This window comes from Toxotes jaculatrix, chromosome 11 (assembly GCF_017976425.1).
Source record: "Toxotes jaculatrix isolate fToxJac2 chromosome 11, fToxJac2.pri, whole genome shotgun sequence".
Lineage (NCBI taxonomy): Eukaryota > Metazoa > Chordata > Actinopteri > Toxotidae > Toxotes > Toxotes jaculatrix.
Window position 1 is genome coordinate 17,809,335 of NC_054404.1, and position 25,420 is coordinate 17,834,754.

Consider the following 25,420-nt stretch of genomic DNA (forward strand, 5'->3'; position numbering starts at 1 on the left):
TCATTTTATGTATTAATCGCTCAGTCATCCCTAGGCTCCTGGTCATTTGCATAAAGCGTTGGACTATGAGTCTTTTAGTAACATATAAGAGGATGGAAAATCACTCCATGCACACCGTTTATGCAAATCGTTAAATTTATAAGCTCTAGTTTCCAGTAGAGTTATCACAAACTGAAATTCTGCCACTGCTCCAAGAGCAGCTCTGGATGCCTTTAAATACCACCCACTACTTTGCATGTTTCCCATGATATTATTTGATAAGCAAAACAGGTATTTCATTGATTTTCAGACCGCTCTCTTGTGCTTTGCATGATGCTGTTGTGTTCAGAGTTTCTTGTCCAGTTTTTGAGGTGCAGTGGGACAACTGAACCATATTAATTTACAGTGGTGGAAAATTTGGTTTGACTTTATGATTGTGCTCCACAAAATTTTTTCTTTTTACTCTGCTACTTTAATCTGCCAGCAGTAATTGCTGGTTACTTTTCAGATTAAGAGTTTAAAAACAGGTACTAAAGATTTAAAATACAGTGCATTGTTACTCAGTTACTTACACAAAAATATACAGTAACCTGTCAACCAGCTACAACTTTAAACTGATGCTTACATTTAAATGCATCAGTAATGATCCAATAAGATCTCACATAATAATAATAATAATAATAATACTAAGAGAGGGTATTCATAATAGACATAACATTTAGCTGACAACAAACTTACTTCCGGTGGGTGAAATTTTAAATGCAAGGTTTTTTACTTTTAATACAATACACAGTAGTATCTGTCCTTCTACTTAAAGTATACGGATACTGCTTTTATCACTGCTAACGTATGAGTATTCAAAGTAGACATCGTTCAACTATAAAGTTGGATAATGTCTGTTTTCATCATAATTTATTTATGAAACAAGACAAGTTTTTAACAGTGTTCAACTTTTATCTACTAATGTTGAATTTAATCCGCGCCGAATAACCTACATCCCAGAGGAATTCGCTGGGTTTTTCAAAATAAAGTCTAGCGCTTACTACGCATGCGTGAAAAAACCTGTGTACGGAAGAGCTGCAGCAGCACGTTGAGTGGTGCGAACAGAAATGTTCGAACACGTTTTCTTGACAGGACCTCCAGGTAACAACACTCTTCACATCCAGTGTGTTCGGTGCTGTTGAAGTTAAAGTCGCTGTAAATCCAGACCAGAGTCCCATTCAGTGAACGTTAACGCCGGGTCTGATGAAAATTAGCTTGTTTTAGCTCTTCGTGTAATAATATCGAATTCTATTCGTAAGGTGTAATGATAACTAGATATTTATGGTACTCCTTTAAGTCTCCCCACAGATAGAAGAGACGTTTTTACAAGCAGTCCCATTTAAACACCAGTTTGACAGGTTTTTAGTTAATCTTACTCACTAACTCGTTATTTATAGAACAGTTCTGCTATAAATTCTCCCTTCGTGACGGTTATAATGTTCAGTTTGTGTTGAAACTGTTTGAAAGATGTTTTCATTCAACTGTATAACAGTTGTGGAGAATGTAGCAATGTAGTATTTAGCCTCACTGATATTAATGACACATCTGACTGTTGGGTCAGACTGCATTATGTTTTGTTAGGATCCCTGGACTGAAAGAGACACATTGGTTTCCTTGTTGTTTTGTGTCTCTTTGTAGCCTCTTTATGGTGGGTTTGCGTCTTTTTGTGGTGGTTTTGCGTCTCTCTTCGGTCATTTGCTTCTCATTGTGGTTGTTTTCTTTTCGGCTCCTTTGTGCTTACAGGTGTGGGGAAAACCACTCTGGTACAGAAAGCTTGTGAGGCTTTAGTGTCATCAGGAGTGGGAGTTGAAGGGTTTTACACAGAGGAGGTCAGGGAGGGAGGCCGGAGAGTCGGCTTTGATGTCGTCACCGTGACAGGAGAGAGGGGCCACCTGTCCAGAATCAGGTAGCAGTGCTGTCATCCTATCTAAACCTAACTATCTGCTCTCTTTTATCACTTTGGTTTTACTAACCTTCACCTCATCTCGACTTGCAGAGACGTCGCTGGGGCGACTCACGGCAGACGGGAATACACTGTCGGGCAGTATGTGGTTGACTTGCCTTCATTTGAAAATCTGGCTCTCCCCCTCTTCAGAAACGTAAGACGGCAGCATTTTTTTAAACTCGCCCTCATCAGTAGATCACAGCAAGCTTAACACCCCCGTGTCTCCCCACTCAACAAATCATCGGACCTTTGATTTTTCTCTGAATTGATGGAATAATTGAAAGCTTGCAACCCTGTAAATTCCAGAGTGACATTTTTAGTGTTCGTGGTGCCGTCTGGCTGTCACTGACCGTGATTAATTCGGCATGTAAGTGAGCCCGGAGTGACGCCTACACATGTGCTGTAAAGGAAGGTGTCTATGCCTTGGCGGCCCATATTCCACTTTCATCTCACTTAAAGCATATCTGTAATCACAGTGGATCAGCCATTGCGTGTAACATGCAACCGCTGTCCCAGTCATACTATCAGTTAGTGAGATTCACATACATGAAACATTAACATGATGAGCTTGTGCCACATGGTAGATTATCCACATGACCACCAATGAGACCTGTTTTATCTTTTTCTTAATAGATTTCCAAATTGCACTATTTTCCTTTTTTATTTCCAAATTGTAGCTAACATCAAGCAACATCTTCTTAATCCTAAATCCTCTTGCTTAATTCTGACATCTGTCGTCTGCAGGTGGGGTCGGCAGTCGGGGGCAGCAGGAAGGTGTTTGTCATTGACGAAATTGGCAAAATGGAGCTCTTCAGCCAGTCGTTCATCAGGGCAGTGAGACAGACTTTAGATAGCTCTTCCTGCACCATCCTGGGCACCATCCCCATCCCCAAGGGTAAACCACTGGGTCTTGTAGAAGAAGTGCGGAGCAGAAGAGACGTCAAGGTCTTTACTGTGAGTACAAATACTAGCACACTGTCTGGGAAAAAAAAAAGAGATATTTAGGTCAGTTTAGGAGCTTATAAGTCTCACAATAGCTATAGGACACTGTTCACACTGCATCCACTTGGTCTTAGGAGGGCAGTCAGTCTGCTCACTAACGCAGAAGGGGCATGCCCTGCATTATCCCTCTCCTATAGCAGGATTAACTCTAAATCATGCGTGACTGATTCAACAACAAAGGGTGGTCTCAAATGTCAAAATAATTTATCACGGACGACTCAGTTATGGATATTGTCATGCAAAGTGCTCACTGCGCTGGGGTAGTTATTATATCAAACAAGGTAATGAGGCAGTGTAAATATTTTTTGGCAAAGACGATCTGTAATTTCTGTTATGAGACAGTAGGTCAGAGATTAGGTGTTTACAACATGTGGTTTGATAATCTCAAAAAGGACAGTGTTTTCTCTGAGTCTTAGATCCCACAGGACAAGACGGTTCTCATGTTGTTTATCTTTGGCAACACAGACTGTATAATTTTACATTATCTGCAGACTACCTACCTACTTTCCATCTGTAATGATTTCGGCTCATTTCTTTTCCCACTCAGGTGTCTAAGGAGAACAGAAATGCTATCCTGCAGGACATTTTAGCCACATTACAAGAGTGTCTAAAACACACAACCTAACATGGAGATTCAGAGCCATTAAGAGGGGGAAGAACCCTGCGGTTCGTGTGTATTTTTGTGCTGACAACAAGTTTTATTTGTGTCAGTGCACATACAGCACACACATCCAGGCTACTCAGTGGATCCACACACGCTTCAGAACAGGGTTGCGACCTAACCTGAGCTGCTGGAAGAGTTAGGGTGTCACATGCGTGCGTTTATGTACACAATTCATTTTCCTTCATCCTCATACTGCCTCAAAATGGATCACATGCTGAATAATTGATTGTGAGATGGACAGTGGGGGAATTGTTCAGCTAGTGTGTAAATACCCCATGCTTTCAGAGTCAAAGACTGCTTAGTCCTCAGGACAGATGTGTTTTATTTTTTATTTATCTTTTGGTCTTAGACAGACCCCAGCAGGCGTTTCTCATTTTGAGTGTATAATATAAATTCGTTTGCAAACAAAGCCGTGCCCCTGTTCATTCATTTAGCTCTTTGCTATGTGAGCCTCCCTTATGTTTGCCTAGTCAACCTGAGGATGTGCTCACTGAAAACCAATCAATATTTAACAGTACAGCTACGTCCAGTCCTTTCATGGTTTATTCATCCACCAGCACGAACAGAAAATAGAACAGAAAACATAAACAGTTATTGTCTTCCAACAATGAGATAGTTTTGTTTCTAAAAGTGAAAGATGGAAATTGTTTATTTGTTTAGCAGTTGCAAATGTTTTCATACAGCTGATAAGCCTTACTGTTGTTTTCACATTCAGCAATGCAAATAAAATGTGCTTCACTTTTGCGGATTTTCTGCTCCGTCCTGGGAGATAATGGAATTTCTATCCGTGCACAGTCAGCTTACAGTGGGATAAATAGTGTCACTGAATATAGGATTTTAGAGATGTCAGAGTGCATTTATGAAGGGTTTGCTCTAATGGTACAGCACAAAAGAGCTCTCTGAAAGGTTTTAGCACACCATAACCAGGCATGTTGTCAAACTCTGTGACTGTCAACAAACAGCTGCGAATTAAATCTGGCACTTTGCCACCTTTTGCTGTAGACAAAGTGGCTGTATTCTTAATATTCTTAAATAAATTCTAAATAAAGGTTTATTAGAAATAGCTGAAGTAGGTTTTTAGAGACTGAAGAACATTCAGGGTTCATGAGTTTGTCAATAGTTCAGATCACACATACTGTAGACTGGCTGCAAGTGGAATTTCACTGACTCTGCATGAGCTCCAAAGTCTGGCAGCTGTATCAAGGTTTTTTTTTTTTTGTTTTTTTTTTATAGAAACCCTCTGGTACAGGTATTTGCTTCAACACAGGAACATCTTCAGGTCATTTGAAAGTGAAAATACATGGAAGGCTTTTTTTTGGCTTGTTTTTTTTTTTTTTTTTTTTTTTAACACTGCTTGTATAACTGATGTAACCTGTCAGGCCGGCTGCAGAGAGAGCTGCCAGCTGTGATCTGCGTCAGACACGCTGCTGTGCCAGCATCTGTTCTGTGGCCGCTGCTGACGTACGTCTGGATCAACTGGCACCAACAGTCACTGAATTGGCCTCAAAGTCAACATTGCAGTGGTCGTATTTTTGAACTGATGTGGACATACGGCGTTGCATCGTTGTTGTTGTTGGTGCAGACTTAACAGGCAGTTGGAGTTGATGGTATGGTTCGTGGTGGGCGAGCCAAGCGGGTGCTGCTGAGGGAGCTGGCTCTCCGGATTGGAAGGTGATCCTCAGCACCCTGCAGGAGGGTAGCAGATGGGTTATGTAACAGTGACAAAGACCGTGCCAGTTTTGCAGAGCATAGGGTGTGTGTGTGTGTGTGTGTGTGTGTGTGTGTGTGTGTGTGTGTGTGTGTGTGTGTGTGTGTGTGTGTGTGTGTGTGTGTATGCATTTGATGTGCTATGATGTAATTAGGAAACCATATTGTCCATATTGTGATAGTATGGACTTATCATTTACAGCAGTGATTGCCAGCCATGGAGTAGATTAGCTCATCTAATTTGGAAAAAAACACAAGTCAAACATTTTGTTTCTTTTATTTGAATAAATGTCCTCATATTGAGTCTGCAGGGTTGAGAGTGTGTGAAAGCTAGCAAGGAAGCAGAGAAGTTGGAGCCGTTAGCTTAAAGTGATGGCTAAAGGGTTGAAATAGACAGCTAAAAATAGGCTATGTGGAGAAATGGCTAGAAGCCAGTGGCACAGGAAACACTGCACAGATAGAGGGAAGGAATGGATTCAACTAAACATCAGAAAAATCTGGAAGCAAATGTCCCGCAGTCAAGTCAAGAAACAGGAAAGAGGCTCGCTTCTACAACAAGACAGTGATCCAAAGCTCAAACCACAAAATTCACCATGTCCTTCAGGAAACACAAGCTGAAGTTTTTTGGAACAGCCCTCACTGTTGCTTAATCTGAACATTACTGAGAATCCGTGGGTAGATCAGAGAGACTGTGTTTTTGTAAGACAGCCTAAAAAAAAAAAAAAAAAAAAAAAATTCAGAATTTGAAATGATCTGCAGGAGGAGTGGGTGAAAGTTCCTAAATCAAAAACAGAAAGACTTTTAGCTGCTTCAAAAAGTTCCATAATATCATAACAGCAATACCTGATACAGCAGTATCAATTCAAACTCATAAAGGGTCAAAACTCTGTCCGTACTCAAAAACACATCTTTATTTTATTTCTGCATATCATGGTAATGTTTTTTTTTTTTTTCATAACAACTGTGTAACTGTAACAATTGGATTCACTGTCAGGGGACTTGAATGTATTGATGTGTCCTAAGCAGGAGGAGTGCTGCATGAAAGACCATATAGATCTGCCTGAATGAATATGAAGTGAATTAATATCCATATCGCTGAGACACATTCTGGGGGACAGATGTCTGTATGGCACCCTCCGCCCTTTATCCCTCCACATATGGAAGACACAGAAATGCAAGGAGCTTACCAATAATCCAGGACAAAAGGGAGCTTGCTGGCTGGAGGGAGCGGTGGTGGAGGGGTGAGGATAGTGGGGACCTGGTGCTTAGATGAGGAAATTTCTCTCCAGTTATTGCATTTTGTGGTACCAGCCCAGGAGGCACAGTGACAGCTGTAGAACGGAGACGTATTATGATATATTGTCCGGGAAGCCCTTGGCCAAAATGCCAAGTGTGTCTGATGAAAATCTGACATATTGTTCAAAGGCCCTGATACACAAAAACCCGCATTAGCTTTCCCAAAGCCGGACGTCAAATTCACTGTTTATTTCCCAAGATGATCCTATGATTTATTGTAAGATGTGGAGTTACAGCTTCTTAGCATCTGTGCTGTCAGATTTCTTAGTGCCAAAGCCTGCGCGTGGTAAGTACTTAGCAATACTCCCTTAAACCAAGGTCATTGCTCAGCATGTACTGGGTATGTGAGTTCTCACAGTTTCTGCCACAAGGCTTTGCATGGGGCCGCAAAGTACGACAGCCAGACGTTGTGATTTCAGATACTTTCCCAGAAAGCTATAACTGAGCTTAAATTCAGCTCATTGTGCTAATGAGCATAACTAACATACGCTGAAATGGACAGGTGGGCTGTTAATGTCAAATGGGATCCAAAGACTTTGGAAATGAAGTCACTTGATCTGGGTTTCCTAACCACTATTCCACCCTGCTGCCCACCACCGATGATTCCTAAACCAGTCTTCCCATTACATCACTTTCATGGGCTCCCCGGGGCTGCTGGAGGCAGGCGGTGTTGGGTTTCAAAGCCTGTGTCCGGGGCCACTAGCACACCACACCGCAGGCCCACCTTTTGAGCTTGGGATCAAAGCTCAAAGAAGCATGTGAAAGACAATAAAAGGAAAGTCAAATTTCTCTCCTTTATTATTCATAAACTGAGCAGCATTTATTATTTTCTAAAAATACTGACATGAATCAATACTTAATTTGATGTTAGGGCTTAAAGAGCAGCTTGTTCCCTCCAGAAATCTGTGAAGAGTGTTGGTAAAGATGTGTCCCTCCAGAGACACAAAGGACCATTTCCCATCAACAGCAGGGGAGGGGGTCGAGGCCTGAGGACATCCTTCTCCTTTTACATTACCTTGATAGTACTTTGTGATCTCCAGATCTCTTTGAATGACTGTGCTAACCGCTGTGAGTCACCCTTTACTTGGCTACAACCCAAAACCTGGACTGGACTTTACCTCACCTTTAGGAGGAAGTGTCACGTGAGCTGTTGTTAGTGGTCAGAGGCAGGAAATGCAGCAGCTGAAGTGGGGAGAAAATCGTGGGCGTTGTGTTTTGTGGTGTACGTATCCATTGCCTCGCCATATATTCCCACACTCAAGAGGAAAAGCCACCAGAGTGCGGTGACATACACCCACACACACACATCACTGTCTCTGTAGGGAAGGGGTGAAACCCCCCAGACCTGTGAAGGAAGCAGTGGGAGCTGTCAGCAGATGATATGGAGGTCAGAGGGTACAAAGAGAGGACACAAAGATCGAGGGCACAGTGATCAATCGATTGACCGGTGCTGCATCCCTCAGGGCCGCAAAGGATGTGGCTGTCATTCCAAACTTGACAGAGAGGAATACCACACAAAAAATGCCTTTATTGTGGAGGGAAAAATTCCAAATGTTTGTAGTCCATGCATGTCAAGGAAATAGGTGCCATATGTGCATGTGTGCAGCTATGTCAATTTGCCGGTCATATCCTGTATGTCACTATGGATCACTAACTCGTCCTGCATGCTGTACACTAATAACATATAGATCACTGCAGTGGCACATGAACATGACCTACATGGGGATTTTGTATATAGACTGAACAAACGTAGGGAGCATTTACAGTGCAGTGAGAGGTTGAGTCATACAGCTCTATAGAGCCTTGATAATGATTCACAGATTGCTGACTTGCCATGATTAATGTCTCCGCTGGATGCTTTTGACAAATTTGCACCACAAACGCACAAACTTCTCAAACTGTTTCCATTCCATACTCTACTGTAGCTGCCGTGTGCATGTGCGTATGCATATATACATGCCAAGACCACACTGTGACTTTTGGCAGTGCTGTAGGAATGGAAAGGTGGTCTAATGGTTGTGCCAAAACGCAACGCTTCTTCTTCTTTCTTTTTTTTTTTCTTGTATGAATTATAGTGCTACTCTGCAAAAATGTGTATGTGGTGAAGCGTGGGAGAAAGGTGCAGCAGCGTGGTCTGAGATCTGTCGTTCAACGATGATCATTCAGCTACTTTTATCTTTCACAGCTACTGACAGTTCAGCGATCACACCTCAGCTGATTTCAGCAGCTTTTGGCTCTTTCACGACACGTAAATGCCTCAACTTCAGCTGCATCTCCCACACAACATCACATGTCAACAATTAACGTTTCTAAGATATTTTAACCTGTTTAACAGTGTTTGTACCTGAAATTTCCAGAGTAAGCATGCACTTAGAATGTTCTTGTTGGTAATGTTTTCCAAATCTTCCCAAAAATTTTTTAGTTTGCATAAAGAGGTCCATCTCTCTGCCATTCCCTGCTCTGCAGCATCTAATCTGTCCCTCTGACAGGATGGCTGAATATCTTGTGATACTAAACTGTATAATTTTTGCAAACTCTTTATGCATATGACTCATTATGCAGCCATAATGTCTGTGGAGAATCCTTGGTTCCTCAGCTTAAATGCAGTGGTGATTATGGATTTGTTTGAATCGCATCTTTGAACGGTGGCAGGTTTTTAATATGCAAAAATAAGGCTAATGATGTGAAGATGTTGTTAGCCTGGGCTGGCCTTTAATCTATTCATCTAATCCCTTCTCTCTTTAAAGCCTCCAGCGGTGACAACAAAGCTTGAATAACACTGACACACGAGTGTGAGGAAAATAAATATCTCCATCGATTCGCAGCAAATCATTGGTTTCAATGTTTTATTATGAATAGCCTTTGCTACAGTTAGTATTGTGTTAATGTCAAACAAGCTCCAGCAGTATCAAACTGCTGCTTTTTGTATGAGTAGAAAGAAAACATTTTGCGCCACACACATACATGTGAGGGAGGGGAGCTGTCATGATCTGGTACAGTAAGTGTAATATACTGAACATACAACACTTTCTGGTACTGTAAGTGTTGTATGTTCAGTATATTGTTAATACTTACGTCATGGTGATATCACTGGGATTACTCTCTTAAATCTGCTTTCAAAAATGATTCCCCCGCTGAGCAGGAAGGTTTAACCCAATAACACCACAACCCCGCCCCCCCCCCCCCCCAAAAAAAATAAAAAAATACAAAAGAAACACAAAATAAGACTGGTGGGAAAATGTGTTTTTCAGTTAACTAATCTACAACTACGCAGTGCACACTCACACAGTATTGTTCCTTTCAAATGAACAAGGAAAGTAAAGAAGAGCGATATAAATACTCGTAAAAAGGACCTACTCAAAGGACTTTTCAGGCCATAGGTGATTTATATAAAACACATCAAAAATAAAACCGTGGTAGCTCTTCTAATCAAGTAAATATAAATACAGTCAGTAGTAGCGTTTTCTTTGCATAATATGTGCACTGCACATTAGAAACTATTTGTAAAACCCTTTATTAGTAAACTCATTCAAAATACTCAGAGGTCCCTTTTCCCAAAGAACTTCTTGAAGACGGATTTGTTGCGAGGCCGCGGCAGGCTGGCGTAGCTCCTCAGAGCAGAGTCCTGATAGGCGCCCTGCTGCCACCCGGCCCCGGCCAGCAGCGGAGGCTCGGAGCTTCGGCTTGTGGACGCGCTGTCTGATGACTTGTCTCCAACCACCAGAGTCACACAGTAGTTGGAGCCTCTTTCCAGGCCTCCCGGTTTATGCAACACGGGCTTGATCTTCTGGTAAGTTGCTGAGAGGAAACACGGCGTACAGAGCATTAGAAAACAAAAAACAGCTGTTTATGATTCACAGACATGTTATAGATCATTCAGATTAATAACTGCAGACGGACCTGATGTGAAGGAGTGGGAGCGACGCTTGTTGCTGAGCCAGTCCTGACTGCTGAATACAGGGGAGTGAGGGGAGGGAGACGTGTTGTCACTGGATGCTCCAGACAGTCTGTGAGTCACTGTCTGCTTTACACTGCCTTCATCATCATCATCATCATCATCATCATCTAGAGAAGGACAAAATTATTAAAAGCAGAAGTGAAGAACAGAAGAGCTGAGCAACGAAAAATCTAAAATTTACTGTGGTAACAGATGTGAGCTGTCCTGTGCTTCTGTGATGCTCCAGTTATTTCATTTGCAGTTAGACAATGCCTTAGCTCCCCCTAGTGGTAAATACTGCACCTGCAGCAGCCATTCAGTCTTTTGATATCTGGAGCACTAATCATAGCAGTCTGAAACACTGCAATGCTAAATGAAATCCTGAATTCCTTTATTTTATTTTATTTTATTTTATTTTATTTTATTTTATTTTATTTTTTTATCTCAACAGCAGCCTCAAGGGTGAAGAAGCATGGTTCATAAAATCATTACAAATCCTGTGCGATCAATAACTAGCATGGAGGACTGCATCATCTAACCATGAGTGGCCCAGTGGGGCTATTCAGTAGCCAACAATGGAGGGTGGTGCTTGTAATCCTTCCACTAAGTGTCAACGCGGAGCAGATGCATGTTCGGTAAACCCTCCCCAGGTAAATATAGCTTTTGTCTACACAGCAGAAGGTCTTACCACAGCAGCCTCCATGTGAGGATGAGATGGTCGACTGCTCATCCAAACTCCTTAAGTGACTCTGTGGCATTTGACTGAACTCTCTGGTGAGGACAACAATCTCTTTGGTTTGGGCGGCGCCCGGTGGTTTGCGCCTGGGGAACGTGGAGGTGACATCATGTTGGGAGGAACAGTGGCATTTGGCCAGACCGTGACAGCAGAGGGAGGGATTTCTGAATGGAGTGAGTGACATTTTTTTTATTATTATTATTATTTATAAACCATTATTATAAAGATAAAAGGCAAAGAAGTTGTTTAACCAAATCTTACAAGGAAAAGGGGAGGCCTTGATCAACAGGAACACTTGATATTGAAGACACAGACTCACTTTGACCTTTCAAGAAAAAAAAAAATAAGAGAAACATACAAATGAATTATGCCAGTGGAACATGAACTCAGTATTGGCATTAATGAGCTGTGTAATAATGATGTTTACCTGTGTTTGCTTGTATTTTCATCATCCATTTCTTCATCATAAAGCGTGAGGGGGCATTGAGCAGATATTCAGACCCATCACGGAGCCTGAGGGTCAAACACACACACACACGTCTAAACACTTGTCACTAATTTGAAATTGTTCTATAAAACACCATCACTGTGATTTGGTAGTTATTACAATCTTACTGGAGTCGAAAGCAGTTGGGTTTTTTGGTGTACTCTGGTGCAGGTGAACACTCAGCTCCCGTGAGGTTCAGTGGCAGACCACATGCAGAACTCTGCAACACAGCACAGACTTATCGTCACTGACTTCAAACTATCCACCTCAAATATTTATTATTTCTGTTCTCCCAACTCTGTTTGCTTTACTTTTTTTTCTGCTTACCCTTAGTGTATCCTTTCTATCCTGATAGAAGCACAAGGTGTGTCTATATAGGACAGCATGGTAGGAGTTCCAGCCCCTGGAGGCCGCCTGTAAAAATAAGATAAGCGTGTGTGTTGCTGACTGTGAGCTTTACATTTGCTGACTGTGCCGCTGTCTTAAACACTGAAAGGAGCCCTCTCTTACTTTCTTTCCTCCCAGCTGCAGCTTGTGCTTCCTCTCAAGAGTTCCTTCCATAGCCTGCAGCTCGGGCTTCCCACTCTGTTTGAATTAACACTGGGATTAATCATACGAGCCATATTTGTCATATGCAAAGAGCTATGCAGAGTGCATTGTCTCACCAGGGTGAAACAGCGCCCTCCTGTGGCCACCAGCTTCTCCATGTCCTCTAAGCTTTGCAATGCTTTTCTCTGCTGACGGGTCCCATCCAAATCCATATGAACCGAGAGTAGACTCATGGACTGGTCCTGTTCAGAGAGAGAAGATCACACAGTCATGACTGATGACAAGAATATTATTTGTTCATGCAGCTGTGTTGTTTTTAATATCCACAAAGTAACTACATGTCGACATGTTTACAGCTAAAGTCTCTCTCTCTCTCCATATATATAGTACAAATAATTACTGCCATGCTTATTAATCTTGAGTGGATGTTTTATTTATAACTACCACATTAATTAAACTTCTAGTAAATGAGGTGAGTGTGTCAAAGGGTCACTTCACCCAATTTACATAAAATCTATTTTCTCACTAACCTCTAGACATGGAGATATTTTTGGTTTCATTTACCTTGGCTTTGAGATATCTGTCTTTGCCATCAGAAACCTGCAGTTATCATGGGGGACTACTTTATTTCTTTGACTATTTCTTTGTTATATAGTGTGTGTGTGTATGTGTGCATGTTTTTATGTCTTAATGATACTGACAGAGGAGCCAAAGACAACTTTCCTTGAGAATAATAAAGTGACCAGGGCATTGTTTCTGGAAAGATACGTTAATGTTCGTTTTTTTGTTTTGTTTTGTTTTTTTTTGTTTTTTAAGTAGACCTGTTTCTACAAATCAGGGCAAAAAAAAAAAATAATCTGAATAGCTATGAACCAGTTAGGGTGAGTGATTTGCTTTTAAATTGGATGAACTGACCCTTTAAAGAGAAAAGTAACAGGACAGTTTCTCAGATGTAAACATCACAGTGTGTCAAACGCTGACCTCACCTTCGGACAACCTGTGAGCTCATCCACCTCCTCCCCCACCTTTGCCTCCTCCACCTCCTCTTCCTCCTCCTCATCCTCTCTGTACTGATAAATGTATCTCTGATTGTCTCCTATGTCCGGCAGCTTCACTGGATCAGATGCTGTCTCGTTCACTGTCACAGCGTTTTTACTGACTGGTTCCCTGTTAGGAAATGCTGCCCAGGACCTCCTGTCCCCTATAGCCAGTGGAGGGAGGTGACCTTTGGGACTCTGCTCCTTGTCGTAACCCAGGAAGCTCTGAATGTAGGGCGGCAGTTTGAACTCGGCCACGAGGAGGTTGGGTGCAGAGGCTGTGACCAGGTTTCTGTAGAGCACAGCCGGGGTCTTCGGTGAAGGTGACCGAGAATGATGCTCTTTGGATTGGTCTGAAGGTACGGGGTCTTCCTGGTTGGGCTGGTACATGATGTCTGAACAGATGCTCTGTCTGTAGTTAGTGGTCTGATTCCAGATGTCCTCCAGTTCTTCTTCTTCCTCCTCAAACTGCTGGTGGTCGAGGTGGACAGGCTCTGTTTCCAGCTCTGCAGTGTCCAAATATGGACCCGAGGACGTCACACTGTTCTCTCTTATTTTAGCGCAGTCTAAACCTCCCACCTCAAGGGACATGAGCCTCCCCACTACTCCCTTAGGCTGCGGGATATCTGGACACGGTGGGTCAGTACAGAGCTTGATGCTGCTGGAAGTGGAGATCCCAGAGTCCACTGAGTCCTGACGCACGCTCACACTCACGGTTGATTTCAGATTCACTACCATGTGAGAAGCTTGGCTCAGGCACTGAAGTCCTGGGCTCTCTTCATGCACACTCTGGTGTCTTGCACCTTTGTGGTACTTGTGTCCATTTAGGTCTCGGATGAGTGTGTGGACACTGGGACACTCATGCGAGTGTTTATGTGCAGCTGTACTTTGGGCTTGGTTCACATAAATAGGGGGCTGAGAAGGCTGGCTGGTCCCATCCCTGTCAGCTGTACTGGTTTTAACCTCTGATGACATTTTGTCCCACTCCTGCTCTGCATCCTCGTGCAGACTGAACTGGGTTTTAGACAGGTCATTACATGGTACAGTCTGATCCTCATCTTCTCCCAGGGAAAGAGGAGGTGCTGGTTGGGAACTCTTGTCCGCATCAGGCAGAGCTTTGGCTACAAGTGTCAAAGTCTGTGTTTCAGAAAAGCTGGTATCTGATGAGCTGTGTGTGACGACAGGAGCGGGTCGAGTCTGTTTGAAAGAGCTCAGGGCTGAGTGTCTCTGAGAGTGGGGGTCCGGATCAGTCCTTGCTCCTTTTTTGGACTCAGGGGGGGCGATGGTAATGATGTCCTGAATGCTGGGGATGAGGGTCATGTCCTTAGGTAGGTCGAAGCTCAGCACAGAGCCCAAAGAGAGGAATCTGCAGTGGCTTCTCACCTGACTTGTGGAAGATAAAGTGTTCGGCCCCTCAGATACAGCATATGGAATAATGCTGTATTCTCCTGAACCCTCTGTATCAATGTCTTTCAACAAGGGATTCTTCATGTAGGCTATAGCTTCTACTCCATCCCCACTGGCTGGGCTCTTTGATGAACTCTTCTTCCTCCTGCCTTCCTTCAGTGGCCATGTATGCGTGTCATATGTGATTGTCTCACAGGCATAATGAGGCATCTCTTCTGTTTGCTCTTCCACTCCCATGATTTTCTGGATCGTGTGTCTGCGAGCGTCTCTCTTTCTCTTCCTCTTCTTGCCCATTCTCTTGAGGCTGCTGAAGATGGAGCTGCTGCCGCTCCCCGTCAAAGAGTGGAAGGTCACATTGGTCGTCTGAGGTGCAGGCACAGAGGAAGAAGAGGGCGAGGAGGACGCGGGTGGCGAGAAAGTAGGGGAGGCTAAGGCTGCAGAGCGGCTCTTTTGGCGGGGCAGGGTGATGCTCTCATACACAGGGGCCGAAGCCATGTTGCTATCCTTGACATGCAAGTAGGTACTTACCTACAAAAAAAAAAAGAGAGAAAAGGATGTTAGGCATGTGAATGAGCTCTCATTTCACTGAAGCTGTGAATGCGTTATCGTAAATGGTTAACCCCAGAGAGACTCATGCGTGCTGCAGGCCCGGAGCCTTGCAGTCGTCTGAGAGAACAAGAGCTGTTTTATGTGTTACAGATGAATGATGACATGAGAGCAAAACTCACAAAGACAATCAGCTACTTTTCAGAGACAAACATCAGCCTCTGTTTCTCTACACCCCACACATCCAAAAAAACAAAAAAAAACAACGGAATGTATGAGCCTCACACAGCAATGCAAATGTATAAAAAAAAATAAAACAAGAAAGACAAAAAAATTAGATGAAAGGACAAAGGAACACGGACATGATTGCAATCGCACACTTGCAGGGCTTAATCAGAATCACATGTGGCTGCACATGCCGTCATAGCCAGCTGTAATGGCTTGACCTTTCAACTCTGTGACTAATCTCTTGTTTCTGTGGAAGCCCCAGACTATAAATCATGATGTGCAGTCTGGGGGCCTGTCTTGAAAGTTCAGCACCAGTTCTCTGTATAATGGCTGCGCCTGTACTGGAGCACTCCTGCTGGGAGCCATTTTGGAGCACAAGTTTCACAGGAAGTGAGGGTGAGGTCACTTATTATACACAATTGTGGCACAGCCATGGAGAACCAACCAAGACCGGGTTTACAGCAGGCTTGTGGTGAGATGGAGAAGAGAGAGCTTCTGTCAACATTCGCAGCAGGGAGATGACTCTGTGTTTTCATACTCATCACACTCATTATGCCTCTGTCATCAGTGCCTTCCAGCTTTAAATCGTAGCTCATGTAAAAGCTGAGGTCTAAAAAAAAACATTTTAATGTCGGAGGAAAGTTGGATCATACTGATTCACTGTCTGAGTTTCTGTTAAGATTCTAGCCATTCACCTGAGTTTACACAAGACAAGCTGAAAGGGCAAAATGATGACTGACAGATTCTTGCAAAGATGGATTCACCTTCACTCTAGAAAACCCAAAATAAACACCTTTGTTTTCAGCACCTCAAACATACGTAGATAAGTAAAGGCTGGAATGTATGACAGTATATGAACGTACACGTGACTCCTTTAAATGTCAATACTGCTAATAACATTCACAGGCTATTTTTAAATATAATTCCCTCGAATATAATGTGTAATCCAGTTCTTAAAGTCACTTCAAGTTGCAGAAACAGATCTGACATATAATTGTACTATAAATGAAATAAATAAATGGTTTGGCCTAATACTATATATGTGGTGTAAATTCATTGCATACACTGTAATAACTTGTTACAAACTGGTAACAGTTACATTCATACATTCACTGCAATCCATTCATTAAGTTTATATGTTAACAAATGGACTGTAAATGTAGCACATCTCGTTTCCCATTCCATTAAATATCACTACAGAATATACTTCATTTAAAAACAGACTCCTGACAGTTAAAATGGTTTGTTGTCTTTGGAGATGGAGTGAGTGCAAATATGATAGCACTCTGACATGGCTGGTTTCCTCTTACTCACAGCGAACAGACAGGGCAACAACATAGGGAAGCTGTAGACCGGCTGTACCTTCTAACAGGGGTTAGTAGAGCATGCTGCCCCCCTGAAAAAAAAAAAAAAACTACACACAGCATGCATCCCCAGCACACTTCGAGACGCAGCATGCAATTCCATTTCACTCCGCGCAATTTACCTCATTTGCACTTTGCCGATAAATCTTTTTCTTTCGCTTTAAACTACCCAAAGTATTTTCCAAAAGCCCCTGGCAGCGCCTCCAAAAGTTTTTACAGGCAGAAGATTGAGGCACAGTGGGCTGAGGGAGAAAATGGGGAAAAAGGAAGACATGAAGGCCAAAGGAGAGGAAGGAATGAACAGCAGTCTAGAAGGGAGATGCCATGCATGTCATCACAGAGAATGAATGTTACTGCGTTGTCCTTCAGGGACAGCAACGACTATCATTTGATGAATGAGAAATGAATGTAGCCAGTAATACTGGTACTCTGTAATGATGTTTGGTGACTTAGTGTGAAGTGATGAATGTGTTTCTCACCCTGTGGACAGGCTCAGAGGTCTCCTCCACTACCTCATCTGTCCTAGCAGGTGGGTCAAGCACCTGAACCTGGCTGTCCCCCGTGTTACCAAAGCTAAGGATGAGGTTGACCGTGCCTCCTAGAGAGGGGCTGCTGGGCTCTTTGAGGACCACAATAGAGGGTTTGGGAGACTCTGAGGAGGAAGCCTCACCACCCCGTGGTCCGATACTGTTCATGACCTCGTACCCATCCTCTGTCTGCTTCTCCTCCTGTTGCTCAGCTTGTCTGGGCAGGAGGGATGAGGGCTGGCTGTCTCCTGCTGCCTTTAATTTGTCTTCATCGGAGGGGACAAGTGGGGACTGATGGGACTGGTAGGCGTCCAGCTCAGGAGCTAGGCTCTGTTTGGGAAATCATGGAAAGAAAAAAAAAATTAACTGGTACACTGGTAAATAGTTATTTAGTCTGTACCGTTGATGCTTGTTTTAAACTTATTTCTAATAGCAGGAAACATGCTAGGTGTGGGTGTTACGCCAGCATTTTTTCTCCCACTCTCTATCCACAGAGTCAATCTTTTTATTATGATGATTATTTCGATTACTATGATTATATATGATAGTGTTTTTTTGGGGGGGATATCCTTATTTCTTGGTACTGGTCATAATCTTCAGCACTACTTCAGGCAATATTATAGGTTCTTTTGGATTTTTTTCTTTTAATCAAAGAAACCTAAAAGAAGGCTCCACGCATCACCAGTGATGGTACAGTCCATCTATGAAATGTGACATTTTAAACAAAAGGTGCAATTTATTATTTTAAAAGCCTTTCTGCTCATTTACCTCTGTTGATGGGGAGCACATTGTGGCCTCAGAATAAATATTATCTTGTGAAGGCTCCTGTCTGCTCTTTTTGTGAAGCCATTGTTGTTTCTGAGCCCTCCAGTGCACCAAGATCCATCCAAGCATACTCCTCAGTTCCTCCATGCGCTCTTTTACCTGCAAGACATTACTCAGGGTTTGTAAAATCAGAAAAATCCAACAATACACTCAACGATCACAGTGAGTCATAGGTGTGTGTAATCCTGCTCACCATCTGTGTGAGGTGGTGCTCTTTGTCTAATAGATTCCTCCCTGCGGCGGCCAGCTCATCAAACTCCTCAAACTTTTGCTCAATCTGCTTGTCCAGCTCTGTAGCCAGTGGCTTCTGTCCGTCTTTCCCAAGATGCAAGGCGGTATCTGAGAAAATGCATGACCTGGTGTCTTCTGTCCATGAGCTATCCAGAGGAGTGGGGGTGGGGTAAGAGGCGGTGAGGAGACAAGGAACAGGGCTGTGAGAAAAGCCATACATTCACAAAACATGAGACTGACCAGACTCTCCCTGATAGGAAGATATTCATCGCCTTGTCACACTCGGCCCAGGAAACTTGCACTGACCGCCTTAGCACATCTTAAATTATACATTGCACCAGGGACCCGAGCTTGAGAAGGAGAACATCCTGTTCTTCCCTTGAAAAGATATTGTAATGGGCAGATGTTCTCACAAAGAGAACTAGGAAAGAACGTCTGGCCCAGAAAGGGGTCACAGCATCCCCACGCCCTGCTTACATCATGGCGAGGTAGCTCCTGAAGAAGTCCTGGAGCTGCACAAACTCTCGCAGACGTGATTTGTTCTCCGTCACACTCCTTCCCAGCTCGGTCCAGGCCTGCAGCGTGGCCTGGATCTTTTCCCTGAGTACGTGCACTCTCTCTGGGCACAGCTCCTCCAACCGTGACGCCAGGTTCTCCATCTCCTTTACCTCCTCCCTGATGACTTCATAGTCAATCTGCGGAGAATCAAAGTGAAAATCTATCATCTCCCATCAAACCCGGTATCACTCAGACAGACTGTATCAATTGTACCTCCGTATGGCTATGACCTCATCCCCATAGCTTATACATATAATTCAGAGGACCATATGGTCTACATATGGGCTGCCACGCTATAGCAAGCTTGCAATCTTGACCACTTTTTTTCTCCTTTTGACGAGGCAGTAATTAATAGCGTTGAGGGTTCTCTGGGAGTAATACTTCTAAACGTTTCTCAGCTACAGTAAGTCTCAAGAACACTGAGTTGTGAATGCCTGTCTGCTGACGGCACAGTTATTTCAGTTTGGGAGATTAGGTCATTTCTGCTCTTCAGTGGTATCAAGTCCAGACAGCTGTGTGTGTGTGTGATAAACATAACACTGCCCAAAAATGACTCACGCAGAACTTTACCATCCCCAACCTCACATCTCCAACCCCGTAACCCCCGGACGCACATACACACCCCACCACATTTACTCACACACACGCACTTTGAGAGTGACTCACACAAGCATAAATAAATATCCTGTGTGAATAATAAACTTTTGCACGCTCTATGTGTGTACGTGTGTGATTGCATAGTGCAGTTTATATAATAAATTAAACACAGCACTAAGCGGGGTGGGCTGGCCCTTTTTTAGATGTGAGAAAATCTGGCACAACAGGAAACACACTGTGGAACAATGTGTTGGAGGCGAGTGCGTGAAAGAGAGGGGGGCTTCCCCTTTTTTCATCACACAGAGAAGTCAGTAATCCAGCGTCAATGAAATGGAATACTGGATCGTATTAGCACCAGTGAATCATTTTAAATGTTTACACCATAATTACAACATGTGCCGACATCTTCCTCTCACCTCCAGGTGGTCCTGCTTCTCCTGCAGAGCCTCTAGGCCGCAGCGGTCTGGCTCGCACTGGACGGCCATGTCTGTCTCCCTCTCTAGGATGTCCAGGCTGAGCTCCTTGGTGCAGCATAAGCACTCCTCCACGCGCACTGCCAGGCTGGCATGCTAGCGAGGTACAAAGTCATCATGAGTACTCGTAGGATGCCATTAAGTCATTATACTTCACTGTGTATTATTTGTTTTCCAATGAGAGCCACATTGCAAATTAGTGTTTAAAATGGTGTCATGAAGTCGCCTCCGGGCATGTGTGTATGTTCTATTTTGACATGTGTGCTGCTTCTTTACCAAGAATAAATCGAATTAACGCAAAAGCACTCATGTGAAGGGGAGTGGTGGCTCGTTTGGGGCCTATTAAAGCACACAGCCACAGACAAAAGGAAACCAGATGTGGCTCTATTGGTTTGTGCAGCTGTTCGTAACAAAAGTGGAGGGATTTAAAAACCATTCAGCATCATCTAAGCTCATTGTACCTTAACAAACATTGTTAGCAATCATCAGTTCTAATGAACTTGAACTAGAGCTCCCATATGCATGCACTGTCTAACCCAACTCCCATTTCTTCACCTTGCTCAGCAGCTCCTGGATGGCCTGGTCGTGGCTCTGCGACCGGCCTCTTTCCCTAACAGTGTCATTCAGCATCTCTACAGCCTCCCGTAGTTCCTCAACAGGGTCCCCCATGCTTTCTATCAGGGGCTCACCGCCGCCACTGCTTTGGAGTCCCAGCAAGGGAGGAGTGGAGGAAATCTCACTGTGGAGAGGCTGTTAGGCATACAGAGAGAGAGCTGCTATTGATTAGTCTAGTTTAGACCAGTATTATAAAAAGTCTGTTAATCCAGATTAACATCCCTTTTCACCACAGTGGTTTTTAGTCAAGTATACAGTTTTGATTTTATTTGCTAAGGTTTATATTCGTATCTGTCTCTAAGGTTTCTGACGCCACCCCAATACAATGGAAGTGAATGGAATATTGTTTTAGGGAGATCTGTGGATTACTGAGAGTAGTCAGGACACTGTCTCTGGAAAGGCACACTGCTGTTGAATTTTTATTTTTCATTTATTTTTTTTTTTTATACTGTGAGTACCATGAATGAATTTCTTTCACCTCCTTGTTTTCGGATGGAGCACAAACAAACATGGGGACAAATATACAAAACCTCAAAACCAAGCTTTCTGTACTGTTAGATTAAATTATTATTTTTTTTATTTTTAACTTTGGCCAAGGTTATCCCCTGGGTTTCACCTCCGGTGAGATGTTTCTCACCTGGCCCAGGCTATACTGGCAACCGTCCTGGCTCTCCTCCAGCTCCACGCGCTCCAGGAACTCAGTCAGCATTCTTGTGTCCTGCAGCTCTGAGCTCTGCTGGGTCAGGGCACTCTGGACACGATGGTACCTGGGAAACACGCACCAGCAGGAATGTTTTAATTACCAGCTACACCTTAACTGTGATCTACATCCGCATATACAACCCCACATCCTTCAGCAGAACCACAAGCAGCATACTGAGTGCAAGTCACCATGCTAGATCACTGTTTGTGTAATCATATATCATGTGTCACATAAACATATCCTGTACTTCAGGGCATGAACGTACTCTGTCCATGGAGAGTTTATACTAGAGACGGTAAAGGGAGCAATTTGAAAGGGTGTTTTTTCCAGACTAAATGAGCCTTAAGTTGCTTGTACATAGCGTTAAATAATGATATCATCCCAACTGTCTTACAGCTGCTCAGTAAGAGCCTCTACCTGCATCAATGGTCCCTCAGACTGCACAAGCGTCCATCCCTGCCCCACATAACACCCACACCCTGGAAACACTTAAACTAAGCCCTTTCCATTTCTTTATTTTCTTTGGTCAGCTTTGTGTTCTTTACAGAGTCTGAGCCTGTGTTTATGGACACAGGTATGTCCTGTAAAAAAGACTAACATCATAAGGTTTTACTGAGAGTCCATGGCAACAAACTGTCTTACGACGGCCAACGAAAGAGAAGCGTCATCTTGCAAACATGGAATGGGTGACTCTGACACACACTGACAAGCTGTGGGTGAGGTGCATGTCAGGACTGTGGGGTAGACCTCACTAAGTGCTGCATGAATCACAAATGAATAAACCTGAGCCTTGCAATGAGTGAGCGCACAGAGAATATTTTTTGACAGGTCAGAGAAAAAAAGCAGCTCATGAGATCTATGGATACATATTTTTGTGGTTTATGGGGTGAAACTGTTTGTCTTAAATAAGAAAGGGGGTTTTTGTGAATAAACCCTTCCATGTTGGATTGCAGACACGACAAGCCCAAACCTGTGACCTCTTGGAAACACTGACAAAATTCTTGCTTTATTTCCTGACCACAGTGACGAGCAAAAACTACCAAAGTCTGAAGACTCATCCATAACATGGATGAGTCTTCCGTGATGCGAGACATCAGGGGGCTACCCCTGGCCTTTCCCTCTCCTCTAAAAAACTCACTTTCTTTCCACCTCCTCCATGCGTGCTGGCAGGCACTGTGTGTGTGGGTGACTGTGGCCCTGGAGGCGGTCCACCTCTTGCCTCAGGGCCCTGAGCTCCAGGCTGCGTGCTGCCACCTCTTTCTCCAGCAGACAGCTCTCCCTCTCGGCCATGCTCATCGTTTCAGGGTCACCGGCTAGCGCAGATTCCTTCATGGAGAGCTCCACAGACTCCAGCCAGGCCTCCAGGCTGCCCAGGGCCTGGAGCACTTTTACAACCTACAGTAGAGAAGCAGACAAGGCTAATAATGTAGGGGTTTTTCCTGCTGTGATTGGCAAGTGATTCAGTGCACAGCAGAAACAACCAGAAGTGACGAAGACAGTAGAAGACAATAATAGGTATACCTAATGGAACACACACTCTGACCTACAGTACATCTTTTGTACTAAATGATTCATGCTTTCCAACCAAGTCATAAATCTGCGTGGATTTGCAGCCTCTTTCCATCTCCTAATTGAATTACGTGGAAGCACAATTTATATCCCCTGGATTGGCCTATACCTTACAGACTCTGCCAATTAAGGTGGTAAAGATGAAAGTAAATTAGCCTCTTACTATGAGTGTATGCATACACCCCAGGCTCTGAGCCAGCAGAAAGCTGGTAGTACTGATCCAGAATCATCCATCATAACCATAAAGTTCCCCTATAACTTCAGACATAAGTAATTGACTCAGTATGACTAAAGATGAGTGCTTGTTATGAAATATTTTATTTTATGAATTTTACCCTAAAACCAAGCTCCTCTGAGGCCTGCAGAAACACAGCATTCCTCTGGTGCCTCCTCCGCAGCTCTTCCCACAGGACTTCCAGCTGGCCCAGGAACTCCTCGATCCTGGCGCTGCCTGGGTGCTGTGCACGGACCAGCCCGCGGCCCTCCTGAGGAAGGGGCGTTAAACCGATGAGAGCATGTGATGACTTAGGCCTGGGATTTATGTTGCGAAATATAGACCTAATCTGAAGTTTTGGGTAACTAAAGCTGTCTCAGATGAAATGTCAGCTCATTATTTGATTAATACACAAACCAGACCTCAGTCAGCGTTCCCAGTTTGCGAAATATGGGGAATATTTTCATTCAAGGCATTTGTCCAGTGCTTATGTTTTAAAAGAAACTGAATGTGACAGTATGCCTCGGGCTTACCCTTTTAACCACCTCTATCCTGGCTCTGTTGGTGAGGATTTCTTGTTCCAGAGTGTGTTGACACCTCCTGGCTGCCTCCAGCCCATCGAAGCTGGCTACTGAACACACCTGTGTGGCCATGGACACGTTGTCTTTCAGCCAGGACAGAGTCTGACATGGAGAGAAGAGATAAAGAGGGAAAGGGTTAGAGAGAGGAACAGTTTAAATATGGGAATATGTAATTGCAGAATAACAAAGATGGCATTTAGCTTCCAAGAGCCACAGCAGCTCAGGTCCAGGTGATGTTATCCATCCTGACCTTTAAGCACACCCACAGCATTGGTAAAAAAAAAAAAAAAATCAAGACGGTTACTGGAAATGAGAAAACAGTAGTACTCAAGTCACACTTGAACACAAGACAACTTAGTCTCATTTTAAAATGTGACATGATGTTTGTGGCCGGGTACAAAAAGGGTGTATTAACTGATGAGTACAACTGCAGTGCTGACTTGCCGATTCATGGCAATGAATTCTGAGGTTGAGGTCACAGGATTTAATGCAAGACAAACCATTTCTGTGCCAGCAAATGTTCTGTAAAGTGTACAGACAGTTTGGAGAGGGGATTTCTGATGTAAAGGGAAACCCAGCTGTGTCTAGCAGGGGTCAAGTCACCTTGTCGGCAGACACGGTGAACTTCTGAAGCTGTGTGTGAAGCTGTGGGTGGCCTTGTGGGGCAGTGGCAAGTTTGGGCTCTGCTCTGGGCTTCCTGCTGCAAAGAAAACACAGACATGTGACTCCAATTATGACTTACATAAAGACCTATCATTATGTAAGTCACAGAAAGAGAGAGGGAGAAGCCAGGGTGAAATGTCACCTTTCCCCCTTCAATTGATGTCTGACGATGACATCATGCGCACAGGCAGGGCTGTCTCCCACGGGCGAAGAGGTGTGGTTCGCTGATTGCTGTTCCTGGCTCTGGCCGCTCGGTGTTCTCCTACCACTCCCACATTCAACAGCACTCTGTGGACAAAAGAGTAAAAGTCCTGGTAGGAAAATCTAAAAGATCAGCAACATGACATGTAATGTTTTGCTTTTTCTGTCAGCCATCCACCCAAATAAATGTTGACTGGATGCATAAACATATCAGATAGTGGTTTATTTTATGCTGTGATCAGTCACTAGACAATGAGGCGTTGCTGCAGCTCACTGCTAATGTGAATGTTACGATGTGGCTGGAGGCTGGACAACATGGACAGCTGCCCGCAGTATAGTAAAGTCTCTCCTGTAAATGACCCAAAGCATACTTTCTTACAAACGCTGGCTATTCTGAGTGAAATAACCCAGACTAGGCTAAAGATACAAGCTGCTTTTTCTGTTTGACAGCATCAAAGTTTGTAATAAAATACTACAGATGGCAGCAAAAGTTTAAATAAATTCTAATTGCTTTATGAATGGACACATTAAGCCTAACAAGGTTGCCAACATGTGCTATACCACTCTGATGACTAAAAAGCGCCAAAGAGCCATTGCAGTTGGAAATATAACCCTTTTTTTTAAATCCCCTATCCCCAATTCTCATTAAATAGCAGCAGTGCTTTTTCAGCCTCAGATGCTGATTTCCATTGCTGTCCATGTTTAAAACTATGCAGTGGAGTTTTTAGAAAGGTCAA

The 25,420-nt window shown here is 43.6% G+C and overlaps 2 protein-coding genes across 8 annotated transcripts in view; one reads left to right on the plus strand and one right to left on the minus strand.

Moving 5' to 3' along the window:
- Window positions 1-1,016: 1,016 nt before the first annotated feature.
- Window positions 1,017-4,207, plus strand: ntpcr (nucleoside-triphosphatase, cancer-related). Its single transcript, XM_041050032.1, has 5 exons — window positions 1,017-1,122; window positions 1,765-1,927; window positions 2,018-2,120; window positions 2,711-2,920; window positions 3,516-4,207. The coding sequence occupies exons 1-5, from the start codon at window positions 1,089-1,091 to the stop codon at window positions 3,591-3,593; spliced, it is 588 nt and encodes a 195-aa protein (XP_040905966.1). The 5' UTR covers window positions 1,017-1,088; the 3' UTR covers window positions 3,594-4,207.
- Window positions 4,208-9,473: 5,266 nt separating this feature from the next.
- Window positions 9,474-25,420, minus strand: part of LOC121189622 (spectrin beta chain, non-erythrocytic 5) — a 28,817-nt gene continuing 12,870 nt past the window's right edge. For 3 of the 7 annotated variants that reach the window (XM_041049948.1, XM_041049944.1, XM_041049942.1), the window contains 22 exons: window positions 24,625-24,770; window positions 24,423-24,519; window positions 23,772-23,921; window positions 23,360-23,509; window positions 22,594-22,850; window positions 21,390-21,519; window positions 20,693-20,887; window positions 20,081-20,233; window positions 18,987-19,204; window positions 18,472-18,655; window positions 18,222-18,377; window positions 17,406-17,783; window positions 13,331-15,316; window positions 12,461-12,586; window positions 12,306-12,380; window positions 12,123-12,209; window positions 11,924-12,015; window positions 11,736-11,821; window positions 11,570-11,633; window positions 11,261-11,472; window positions 10,536-10,700; window positions 9,474-10,433 (listed from right to left, as the gene is read on the minus strand). In XM_041049948.1, the coding sequence (XP_040905882.1) occupies window positions 10,174-10,433; window positions 10,536-10,700; window positions 11,261-11,472; window positions 11,570-11,633; window positions 11,736-11,821; window positions 11,924-12,015; window positions 12,123-12,209; window positions 12,306-12,380; window positions 12,461-12,586; window positions 13,331-15,316; window positions 17,406-17,783; window positions 18,222-18,377; window positions 18,472-18,655; window positions 18,987-19,204; window positions 20,081-20,233; window positions 20,693-20,887; window positions 21,390-21,519; window positions 22,594-22,850; window positions 23,360-23,509; window positions 23,772-23,921; window positions 24,423-24,519; window positions 24,625-24,770 (5,367 nt within the window). In that variant the 3' untranslated portion in view covers window positions 9,474-10,173. The remainder of the gene's footprint in view (window positions 10,434-10,535; window positions 10,701-11,260; window positions 11,473-11,569; window positions 11,634-11,735; window positions 11,822-11,923; window positions 12,016-12,122; window positions 12,210-12,305; window positions 12,381-12,460; window positions 12,587-13,330; window positions 15,317-17,405; window positions 17,784-18,221; window positions 18,378-18,471; window positions 18,656-18,986; window positions 19,205-20,080; window positions 20,234-20,692; window positions 20,888-21,389; window positions 21,520-22,593; window positions 22,851-23,359; window positions 23,510-23,771; window positions 23,922-24,422; window positions 24,520-24,624; window positions 24,771-25,420) is intronic. The other 4 variants (XM_041049945.1, XM_041049947.1, XM_041049946.1 and 1 more) reach the window with 4 other exon arrangements.

What these genes read in the sequence shown, in the direction of transcription:
- ntpcr (XM_041050032.1), top strand. Translation starts at nt 1,089, where the DNA reads ATGTTCGAACACGTTTTCTTGACAGGACCTCCAG. An exon ending in TTTCTTGACAGGACCTCCAG is followed by an intron (nt 1,123 to 1,764) that starts GTAACAACACTC and finishes TTGTGCTTACAG; the next exon opens with GTGTGGGGAAAACCACTCTG. An exon ending in GGCCACCTGTCCAGAATCAG is followed by an intron (nt 1,928 to 2,017) that starts GTAGCAGTGCTG and finishes CTCGACTTGCAG; the next exon opens with AGACGTCGCTGGGGCGACTC.